General features: G+C 51.4%; 2 protein-coding genes across 2 annotated transcripts; both read left to right on the forward strand.

Annotated features, from left to right (window-relative positions):
* Window positions 1-289: 289 nt before the first annotated feature.
* Window positions 290-1,811, forward strand: LOC101780969 (GDSL esterase/lipase At1g28600). Its single transcript, XM_004971705.1, has 5 exons — window positions 290-527; window positions 628-837; window positions 941-1,092; window positions 1,208-1,481; window positions 1,594-1,811. The coding sequence occupies exons 1-5, from the start codon at window positions 290-292 to the stop codon at window positions 1,809-1,811; spliced, it is 1,092 nt and encodes a 363-aa protein (XP_004971762.1).
* Window positions 1,812-3,874: 2,063 nt separating this feature from the next.
* On the forward strand, window positions 3,875-6,947 carry LOC101781381 (GDSL esterase/lipase At5g45910). Its single transcript, XM_014805200.1, has 5 exons — window positions 3,875-4,112; window positions 4,238-4,447; window positions 4,534-4,682; window positions 6,356-6,629; window positions 6,730-6,947. The coding sequence occupies exons 1-5, from the start codon at window positions 3,875-3,877 to the stop codon at window positions 6,945-6,947; spliced, it is 1,089 nt and encodes a 362-aa protein (XP_014660686.1).
* The last annotated feature ends 4,303 nt before the right edge of the window (window positions 6,948-11,250 follow it).

An 11,250-nucleotide genomic window follows, 5' to 3' on the forward strand; every position in this document is an offset into this window, starting at 1 on the left:
AAAGGGCAGACAAAGGTTCAAAAGGTTCTCCACTGTTTGAAAAAGATGAATCTTACTGCCTTATAGTACGACGAGACTAGGAATCTGATAGCACATGGATACGGCTGGACATGGCGACTGAGCAACCCTCCAAATCAAAACGACACCCCAACCGATGGCCAAAGTTCGGTGCTAGCTCAGCTGCTCGAACCTCGAAGCTTCAAGCTTATAAACGGCCGCGTCTGTTAGCTGTGCGTTGCAACCAAGCACAAAGCAGCAGTCCCTCTGGGTATCACGTATCTGACCAGCGATGGTGAGGGCGGCGGTGCTCATCGTCTTCCTCCTCTCCTTTGCCGGGCACGGGTGTTCCCAGCGCTACAACGCGATCTACAGCTTCGGGGACTCCATCTCCGACACCGGCAACCTCTGCGCGGGCTCTGGCGGCTGCCCGTCGTGGGACAACACAGGGAAGCCGCCGTACGGGAACACCCACTTCGGGCGCCCCACCGGCCGGTGCACCGACGGCCGCGTCGTCGTCGACTTCCTGGGTGCGTGCGTTCTCGATGATTCTGTGTGTTCACAGCTACATGCTTGGCAAGCATGTCACGTACTGGTACTGACCTTTCATGTCCGTTCGTGCACGCGCAGCGGAGCGCTTTGGCTTGCCGCTGCTCCCGCCTTCCAAGGCGAGCGGCGGCGACTTCAAGAAGGGCGCGAACATGGCCATCATCGGCGCCACCGCCATGGACTTCGACTTCTTCAAGTCCCGCGGGCTGGGTGCCAGCGTCTGGAACGACGGCTCCTTGGGCACTCAGATCCAGTGGTTCCAGCAGCTCATGCCCTCCATCTGCGGCACCGGTGACCGTCTTCACCTCTGTTTCATTACACTTGGATCCTCTGAGCTGTTTTATTTGTGATTTGTGCGAACAATGCATTCTAAATGTAAATTGTGCAGATGCAGGCTGCAAGAGCTACTTCAGCAACTCCCTGTTCATCGTCGGCGAGTTCGGGGGCAACGACTACAACGCGGCCCTCTTCACCCCCGGCAAGGGCATGGCCGAGGCCAGGAGCTACGTGCCCCAGGTCGTCGACAGGATCACAACCGGCGTGGAGGTACAAGTTGTGCGGCACCCACTCCACGATGCAGAACATACGCGTGTCCTGATGATAGGAAGAACCCCAAAATCTGACGTGATCTTTGCGACGAATGAAACGAACACGTGCACAGACGCTGATCGGGCTGGGCGCCGTGGACGTCGTAGTGCCGGGCGTGCTGCCGATCGGGTGCTTCCCGGTGTACCTGACGCTGTACCCGAGCTCGAACAAGGACGACTACGACGAGATCGGCTGCCTCAGGAGCTTCAACAGCCTGTCCAGCTACCACAACGAGTTGCTGAAGCAGGCGCTGTCGGGCCTCCGGAGCAAGCACGCCGGCGTCAGGCTCATGTACGCCGACTTCTACGCCCAGGTCACGGACATGGTCCGGTCACCGGAGACCTTCGGTACGTGCGCCGCCGTCACTCCGTCTCGCTTGTTTCCTCCGGACATGCACGCACGGATCGACGGGCAGTTCCTGTTCCAATCCAGCTGTGGTTTCGCACTGTGTACGTGCAGGGCTGGAGTACGGGCTGAGAGTGTGCTGCGGCGCCGGCGGCGAGGGCCCCTACAACTACAACAACGGCGCGAATTGCGGCACGGCCGGGGCGAGCGCCTGCGGCGACCCGGAGAAGTACCTGGCCTGGGACGGCGTCCATCTCACCGACGCCGCCTATGGCTCCATCGCCGGCGGGTGGCTCGACGGGACCTACTGCAGCCCCGGCATCCTGCACTGATGAGATGTAGTCAAAGCACGGTCGACAGAATGTGGAGTCGTGATCGCCTGATCGGCAGGGATCAATGACGAAATAATATTGGCTAGGAACTGATGGCTTGGCTATGGTGATTAGTACAGGTGACATCATATCTGACAAGCAATGTGAAACGAGTATGGTTGTTAATTAGAAACGGACAGTTTGTGAATCGTGGCAGCACATGCGATTTATGCTAAAGAACATTCTGAATCCAACCTAAGTCAAAATGGAGGAGGACACAAGTGTGTATGTTTGTTTCAGGCCTTTTATCCTACATACAGTCTTACGCATCTTCGATCAACTGATAGTTCAAGTGTGTATGTTTGTTTCATAAGCCTTTTATCCATCAATCACAGATTTTGAACTAGCGATTATAGGATAGGATTTGTGGTTTTGCTGTTCATAGACTGAATTCAATGTAACAGGATACATGCTGGTTAAGCCACACTCTGCCCCGTGGGCCCCACGCCAACCCCAACTCTTAATCCTCACAACTCTCCGTTACAAGGGTGGGCCTGATGCTCTTCTATACTGGGCCAAAAGGCCCAACGCTGGTCAGGCCTGTACGGCCCGTTCCATCCAACTGACTCGTTTAAGTCAGAATCCACCTCCCGCCAATTCCTATCGCATTGCAAAATTGCCTGTTATCTCTCCATTATCAAATCCAGAAGCACCACCATTCCCATCAACATCCCTCTCCCCCCGTGCGCCGCCGCCGCCGCCACCGCCAAAGCACTGGTCCTTCTCGCAGCCTTGTGCTGTTAATCAGTGATCACTTATGCTGCTGCGTGTCATTCCCATCGCTACGTGCTCTTCAGCTCTTGTCACTAATGCTTTGTTAATTCTTGTTAGGCTCTTAATGCTGGAAACACTAACTTCCGCATGTATCCTCATACGTCTGTGTTTACACTCTTGCACAATCTACAAATATCATGTCTGGTGCACTAGATAATGTACTGTGCAAGTAATCAAGACCTGTCATTATAGGCTCAATCAACTTGCAGCTGCAACCTTTTCTAGAAGTTATGTGTCTTTACCATGTTGTGGGTATCCAGGAACGAAAAAGAACATGCATGGTCCCCATTTGAAATGATATGTGTTTCCATGCTAACTATGAATCTATCTGCCATCTTTGAGCGATAATGGCTGTCTTTATCTTTCCAGCAGGTACTATATTTTCACTCTTTATCTCTAAAGAGAAGGCCATATGGTCAACTCATTTAATAACTTATGTTCAGTATACAACCTCGGTCGTTATGCCATCTGGTTTCCAATCAGCTTGCCTCAAAATTTCAGTTTGTGCAGTTGTATGCGCTAACATAAACCCACAGATGTATGCATGGTCTACGATAAGACTCTTAGAGGGTGTCTGGATCCCCGGGCTAAATTTTAGCCCTTGTCATATCGAATATTTGGACACTAATTAGGAGTATTAAATATAGACTAATTATAAAACCAATTTCACAACCCCTAGGCTAAATCACGAGACGAATCTATTAAGCCTAATTAGTCCATGATTTGACAATATAGTGCTACAGTAAACATTCGCTAATGATGGATTAATTAGGCTTAATAGATTTGTCTCTCGATTTAGCCTAGGGGTTCTGCAATTAGTTTTGTAATTAGCTCATGTTTAGTCCTCCTAATTAGCATCCGAATATTCGATGTGACACGGACTAAATTTTAGCTCCAGATCCAAACAGCCCTACTATCTACTTGCTTGTTTTAAATTGTAAGTTGTTTTAGGATTTTGTCCTAAGTTAAATTTCTCTAATTTTGATCAAGTTTATATAAAAATGCATATCTACACATTAAATCAAATTTCACCGACCATGAAATATATTTTAATAGTGCATTTATTTGATATTGTAAATGTCACATATTTTTCCATTGACAAAGCTAGAGCAAATTTACAGGGGGTGTGTACCTGCCTTGTGTGGGTGACGGTGACGTGCTCGCACGCAGCCTCGTCTTATAAATGGACGTGCTTGCTCACTGTGCGTTGCAACCAAGCACAAACTTGCAGCCACCCTATCTGATCAGCAATGCTGAGGGCGGCGGTGCTCATCGTCTTCCTCCTCTCCGTCGCCCGGCACGGGTGCTCGCAGATCTACAACGCAATCTACAGCTTCGGGGACTCCATCTCCGACACCGGCAACCTTTGCACGGGCTCCGGCGGCTGCCCGTCCTGGCTCACCACCGGGCAGCCGCCGTACGGGAACACCCACTTCGGGCGCCCCACCGGCCGGTGCACCGACGGCCGCGTCGTCGTAGACTTCCTAGGTGTGTGCGGTGTGCCTGACCTTTAATTTCTCTCTTGGTTACATGCTTTCGGCATGCATGTCATGACTCATAACATGAAAATACTTGGCGCGGTGACCTTTTTATGTCCGGTCGTGCACGTGCAGCTGAGCACTTCCGCTTGCCGCTGCTTCCACCGTCCAAGGCGAGCGGCGGCGACTTCAAGAAGGGCGCGAACATGGCCATCATCGGCGCCACCACCATGGACTTCGACTTCTTCCAGTCACACGGCCTGGGCAACAGCATCTGGAACAACGGGCCCCTGGGCACCCAGATCCAGTGGTTCCAGCAGCTCATGCCCTCCATCTGCGGCAGCGGTGACCTTTCACTCTTGTTTTATCACTTATTAGCATGCGTTAGCAGGCTCCAACTGAACATATAATGAATTATGTACTGTGTGTAGATTGCAAGAGCTACCTGAACAACTCCCTGTTCATCGTCGGCGAGTTCGGCGGCAACGACTACAACGCGCCGCTCTTCGGCGGCAAGGGCATGGCCGAGGTCAGAACCTACGTGCCCCAGATCATCGACAAGATCACGAACAGCCTAGAGGTACGTGTCCCGCACCAGAACGCACACTTGCCCTCGTCGGGAAGACGCACCAAAACTGGTCTCGTGATGACGGTTAAATTAGACCTGCACCACCGGTTGTAATAGTTGTTTCTCTTCTTTTTTTCCTCTCTTTTTTTTATTTCTTTGTATTTATTTTCAGAGTAAAATGTACGGCCGGCCCTTCAACTTGGTAGCGACTGTCATCTAGGTTCCCAAACTCCCAAAATACACATCTACATCTCTAAACTTGCTAATCGGTTCACGTGAGGTCCAAATCTCCATAACCAGCATTAAACTGGCCGCGTGGCATGCTGATGATGTGGACCGGACATGTCGGGTCCACATGTCAGGTCCACCTCCCATCACCTCAATCCCCCACTGGCGGTGATGCGCTCGAGCTTGGGGTGCTGGTGAGGTCGGGCCGGCCGTAGTCCTCCCCCGCGGGGGTGCCACCACCCGCCTGCACTGGGCTACCGCACACACCAGCATCTCCAGACCGAGGGCGGCCGAGCGGAACAGCCGCGTGCCGCCCGCAACCGGGCTGGAACTGCCACCTCACGGACGTCGGGACCGCCCTGCGCTTGGGCAGCAGCGGTGGCAGCACGCACGCCACCAGCAAGTGCCTCTTACTTTCCACCCCGACGTCAGCTCCGCCTCCCCTCTCCTCCTCCTCCTCCTACTCCTCCAGCAACACCATAGAAGCAGCAACCCAAGCCGGAGTGTCGCCAACCAAGTCACCCACGACGCCCGCTGCATTTGCCCCGAAGCCGCCGTGCCCGGCGCCGCCACCATCACCGCCGCGCAGACGAGGAATAGGAGGGCTGCACGGAGGAGGCGATGGGTGCCGGCGAGGAAGAAGAGGGAGGCCGCGGTGGTCGTTGGCGCGTGGGGACGGCCACGTGTGGTCAGCGTGCCCCGGCGGCTTCCACTGCCGCGCGACGCCGAGCCTCCCGCGTAGAAATCCATACTCCACTCCACCCGGTGATCGTCCTGTAACTCTTCCCACCCGAGCACGCAACAAAACCACAAGAGCAAAATCAGCATCTACCAAAAAGCACCAGCGTTGCGGGCGAGGAGGCCTGGCGCTACCATCATGCACGACCACTACCGCTGTATGGAGCATGGCCGCCGCGCCCATCGCCCCTCAAACGCTGCCCACCCAAGCAAGCCGCGACCGCCGGCACGTGCCGGGCCGCGGCCACTAGCGCCGTCTGCCCGTACTGCGCCGCAGCTCGGCGGCTGTTTGCTTCGGCCAGGCTGCCCCTGCGGGGCCACCGTGCACGGTTGCGGCCATCATCCCCATCCGCTGCACGACCCCGGCCACCTCCTGCTTCCCCACGGGTGGATTTTTTCTTTTTTCTTTTATATTAGAAACATGGGTCATGAGAGAGGTTTGCAGAAGAGAGATAGGCATAATATACGGATCCCACATGTCAGACCATGTCATTGTACGGTCAACATGCCACGTGAGTAGTTTAATGGTACTTATGGAGATTTGGACCTCACGTGAACCGATTAGTAAGTTTAGGAATGTAGATGTGCATTCTGGGAGTTTGAGGACCTAGATGACGCTCGCTGCCAAGTTAAAGGGCCGGCCGTACATTTTACTCTTATTTTCGTCTCTTTTCTTCTAATAAAAATTCAGCAAAGCTTTTGAAATTACGGACCTGCAGGCGCTGATCGAGCTCGGCGCCGTGGACGTCGTGGTGCCGGGCGTGCTGCCGATCGGGTGCTTCCCGCTGTACCTGACGCTGTACCCGAGCTCCAGCAAGGACGACTACGACGAGATCGGCTGCCTCAAGAGCTTCAACAACCTGTCCAGCTACCACAACGATCTGCTGAAGCAGGCGGTGTCGGGCCTCCGGAGCAAGCACGCCGGCGTCAGGCTCATGTACGCCGACTTCTACGCCCAGGTCGCCGACATGGTCCGCTCACCGGAGACCTTCGGTACGTGCGGCAGCTCTGACGACGTGCCGTTCCTGTTCGACTGTGCGTGGTGACAGCCTGATCCAGTGAATCCATGTGTGTGTTTTTGCACTGTGCGCAGGGCTGAAATATGGGCTGAGAGTGTGCTGCGGCGCCGGCGGGCAGGGCAGCTACAACTACAATAACAGGGCGCGGTGCGGGATGACCGGGGCGAGCGCCTGCGCCGACCCGGAGAAGCACCTGGTCTGGGACGGCATCCACCTCACCGACGCCGCCTACCACGCCGTCGCCGACGGGTGGCTCAACGGGACCTACTGCACCCCCGGCATCCTGCGCTGAGATGCAGCCATCGCGCGGTGTGTGACTGAATGTGGAGAAGTGGCCGGCTGATGATCGTTGTGGTGACTTGTTGAGAATGGGATACGTGCATGGTTTGAAAAGGACAGTTTGCTAATCGTTCGCAGCACGAATGATTCATGTGAAAGTATGTTATTACCGGATTTTCATGAATTTTGTGAAATTTCGATCTTTTCAGTGTCCGAAATTCAGTCTCTTCATCGAAAGATAGACCTTTTAGTCTAAATTTCAGCTGAAATTTCGATGCTTTCGATTGGGGAAAAATTCAAAAAGTGAAATCCTATCCCCTGGTTATTACAAACATCGTACAAATATAGAGACTACATGCACGCACGCTCTCCATTCCTGAGTACTACAGGAAAGTATGTTGTTTTGGGCTTTTTATGTTCAATGCTACAGGAAAACACATGGAAGTTTTTTTTTGTTGAAATATATAAACGGAATTGTCTTACTGATCCAAGGTCAAAAAAAACTTTCCTGACCCAACCCCAAAACTCCAGAAGCGAAGAATCCGGATTTCCTATCTATCTTCCCATAGAAAGATAACTAAACATCTATAACCCAGCAGTAATCCAGTCACTAGCCCACAATGGCCCAATGAACTACTTCAACATTTTAAATGAAATATCTTAACATTTTTTAGGCAAAAAAGTTGGTGAATGTCAAAAAATATTGATGAATGCAAAAAAAAATTTGATGCGTGTAAAAAATTGTTGAGAAATAATGTTTGTGAGTGTAAAAAGTTAAAGAAAAATATAGGTACATATAAAAAAATGTTAGCTAACGTCAAGAAATATTGGTTATAATTAAGCCAAAAATATAGATAAATATCAATAAATGTTGATGAATGTTAAAAAAATATTGTACATGGGCTTAATATGGACTTTAAAGATGAGTTCCTTGTATACCTTCCGGAAGGCATATAGAAGCCCCTGAAGATTCAGCCATGCATTTCTTGAAATGGGCCATGAAGCCCATGACGCTTCCAGCCTTCATAAACATGGACACCTAATGAAAGAAGATGCTAATCAGCGGGCATCCGTAGGAGGACATATATACATCACCTTATGATGGTCAATTGTATATAAGTGTATTATTATTCTTGATGATGACTTTGACTAAATTGAGTCTTTGAATGTGTGTTCCTCCATGTGTGGAGTGGGTGGGAGGGGGGCATTGGTCCCCTTAGAGATAATTTGAATTGCATTATTAGGCGATAAAATCAACTAATTTATCTAGAAATATGTTCTTGCGATGGGGAGGCAAGAACATCGCCCGCCACTTGAAATGTCTAACCACTAAATGAAGAGGGGTAGGATGGAGGCTAAGGCTCTACCGTGTTATCGTGGCAGGCTATGGTAGGAAGCTAGGCTAGAGGAGGAGAAGGCGGGGAGGAGGAGGCGGGGCTGATGGAGGCGCAATGAAGAAGAAATAAAAGGTAAGTGTTGGGATAAAGATCTTGAATAGGTGAGAGATGAACCATTAGATAGAAAGCACATATGACATAGTAGGAGTACATGGTTAAAAGTCCTCTTCACAAAGTTATAAGGGTCTATTTACAGGAAGAAGGAGATGGTTATAAATATTTATTCCATTGCTAGAGTGGATATTACAAATAGGTCAATCCGAGCTGCCAAGGCCCATGCATGCGCGCTGTAGCTACTTTTGGCCATCAGTAATCAGCAATTCATCACTGTCATGCACTAATAAGTATACAGGATAAAACAATCTATGTGATGTTAGGGGGGCCATGGCCCCTGCTGGTCACCCCCTAGCTCCGCCACTACTTGTATGACTAACACGTCTGTGGAAAATAGCACGTCGGCTGCAATGTTTGGTACAAGACCGGCTGCCAGTTTGCGACTGATGCTGATGTATGTATGTGTATACATGTTTAGAAACACAGGGAACAATCGGCCAACCGATGCTTCTACATACGTGAGTTTCTTAGCAAGCATTCGCAGGAAATCCAAGAAAGAAGTAGGGCACAAAGGTAACCACATGTTCCACACGGGTAAAAACAAACATGCCCCCACGTGCTCCGCTCCCAGCAATGACGCCCGTGCCACCGCAACCTAGACTCTTCCGCCGCCCCCATGCCAAATCCAGGAACTCCGTAGCCGCCTGGTCGGCCACGCCAGCCGCCCCCACCCGTCACCCAAGCCAATCGCAGATCCGGTTGCACTACAACCGTGCGCTAGGCCCAAGGTCAACGCCAAGATCCAGGTGAGTGCTTCGCAGATCCCATCGGAAGGAGGTCGGGGCCGCTCTCCCCCAGCACGCCGCACTTACGCCCAAGTCCTTAGAAGATCCACCGATGAGGATTCGTGCTAGACACGACGGTCTTGGAGGGGGAGCTCCGCCTTTACTGCGTCCCCTCGGAGCAGTTACTCCCCCTCTCATTGCAGGTCGCCTCCGTTCAACCACCGCTCCCCCTAGTCAAGCCACGGCTGAGGTGACCAGGGTGTAGCACTTGTTCCTGATCTCTCTGAACCTTTGTACGTCACTGGTCACTGGTTCGTTGCTCCTCTGCTTGAGGATGGTTAGATCTAAGAGCTTCATCTCGTGGACTCTCGCTTAGAAGTATTTATGGAACTATTTCTCCAAATCGGCCCAAGTAACGATGGAATTGGGCGGCAGTGTAGTGAACCACTGGAAGGTCGATCCGGATAGGGATAACGAGAATAATCGTACTCGCAGAGCATCTTGCGTGGCGGCTTCCCCGCACTGGATAATGAATCGATTCACGTGCTCTACCGTTGACGTGTCATCCGATCCCGAGAATTTGGTGAAATCGGGGACCTTGTACCGATGGGCAAACGGTAACAGGTCGTAGGCAGGTGGGTATGGTGTCTTGTACGTGTAGGTTTGTACCTTTAGCTTCAACCCAAATTGATCTTGAATTACTTCTGCTATCCTTGCGGTCCAATCCACCTGCTGCTGATGTATGACCAGTTGAGGAATCGGTACGTGCTGCTGGACCGGCGGTGCCATGACTGGGTGATGGATCAGAGTGTGCTGCAGATTTTGTGGTTGGGCAGTCGGCTGAGTAGCTGATGGTTGATGGCGTAGGGGATCTGTCACTTCGTCGTATAGTATCATCGGTGTTGCACCCCTGAGCGTTTCTTCATTGTCTGCCCCCTTGCTAACTTCTAACATGGTCGGCTGATATTGTGGGACCGTCGGCCGGATGGCTGATTGGAATGATGCCTGGACTGGAGGGTTGCCGTAACTGGTTGTCGGATCTAGCTCGGCCGTCATTGCTGGTATTCCCCACGGTGCCGAGTTTGAGAGCGGCGGTTATACGGAGGAAATTTGAGTAGGCTGAGATGGCGCTTGTGATTGGTAGGATGGTGCGTCGTTGTATCCTAGGGGTATTGAAGCGTTGTACCCTCCATGTTGCATTGGTATCGGTTGAGGAGCCAAGTGAGACGCGCTTGGCACCGCTGAGAAGCCTCTGATTGGAGCTACGATGGGTGGGGCGTACGTTGGTCCCTGATACCCCTGAGCTACGCCGCTGACCAAGGAACTGATGATGGCATTGTATACCGTGTTGGTCATTACTGTGGACTAGTTCATCATAGCCAGTTAAACCGACTGTTGAATCATGTCGGACATTTTCCCTGAGTCCTGAGCGATGGTGATATGGCAGGGAGTTGGAAGAGGAGCTTTCTTGAGGGTCTCCCCGTTGCTGGTACGACTAAAGGATTGCAAGCATGTCTTCCTGTATTCTTCTAGATGTCTTGCCACTTCTTCCTTCTGGTCATCCTTGAGATCTGCTTCAGTAATTTCGATGACGTTGTCTTCAGAGACCTCGGCAGCCTTCAACATGTTGGATGTTGTTTGGTCCCACCGGGCGTGCCAAAAGTGTGTTGGCGCTGGAAATCGGCCGATGATCCTCAGCATCGGACACATGACCCGGGAGAATCTGCTTAACTCCTATTCAGGTTATCGCCTTGGTGCGGTTCGTGCGGCGTGCCAGTCAATCTGACCTGTTGATTGACAAGGAAATAAAATATTAAATTCCAGGGGTTCGGATCGGCTAAAGTTCCGATCCGTCTTTAAAGGCGTGTTGGCGAATCGATTAATTTACTGTAGAGGTGACCAGCTATAAAACAGCCGATACCGTGTAGCGATGGTAAAAAAAGCTACTAGAGCAAACTAAACAACGTTGGAAAAACAACACTTGGGATAGATCTAATTGGCTATATGATAACAAAGAATGAAAGTAATAAAAGCCGACAGTTCGTATCTCAAGCTGGATAACTGGTGATAAAAACTAAAA

The sequence above is a fragment of the Setaria italica genome, chromosome V (genome assembly GCF_000263155.2).
Source record: "Setaria italica strain Yugu1 chromosome V, Setaria_italica_v2.0, whole genome shotgun sequence".
Classification (NCBI taxonomy): domain Eukaryota; kingdom Viridiplantae; phylum Streptophyta; class Magnoliopsida; order Poales; family Poaceae; genus Setaria; species Setaria italica.

Excerpts from the sequence above, each read along its gene's own strand:
- LOC101781381 (XM_014805200.1), top strand. The coding sequence starts at position 3,875 with ATGCTGAGGGCGGCGGTGCTCATCGTCTTCCTCCTCTCCGTCGCCCGG. Across the intron at positions 4,448-4,533 it reads GCCCTCCATCTGCGGCAGCG|ATTGCAAGAGCTACCTGAAC; the intron begins GTGACCTTTCAC and ends TACTGTGTGTAG. Across the intron at positions 6,630-6,729 it reads CCGCTCACCGGAGACCTTCG|GGCTGAAATATGGGCTGAGA; the intron begins GTACGTGCGGCA and ends CACTGTGCGCAG.
- LOC101780969 (XM_004971705.1), top strand. The coding sequence starts at position 290 with ATGGTGAGGGCGGCGGTGCTCATCGTCTTCCTCCTCTCCTTTGCCGGG. Across the intron at positions 838-940 it reads GCCCTCCATCTGCGGCACCG|GCTGCAAGAGCTACTTCAGC; the intron begins GTGACCGTCTTC and ends GTGCAGATGCAG. Across the intron at positions 1,093-1,207 it reads GGATCACAACCGGCGTGGAG|ACGCTGATCGGGCTGGGCGC; the intron begins GTACAAGTTGTG and ends ACACGTGCACAG.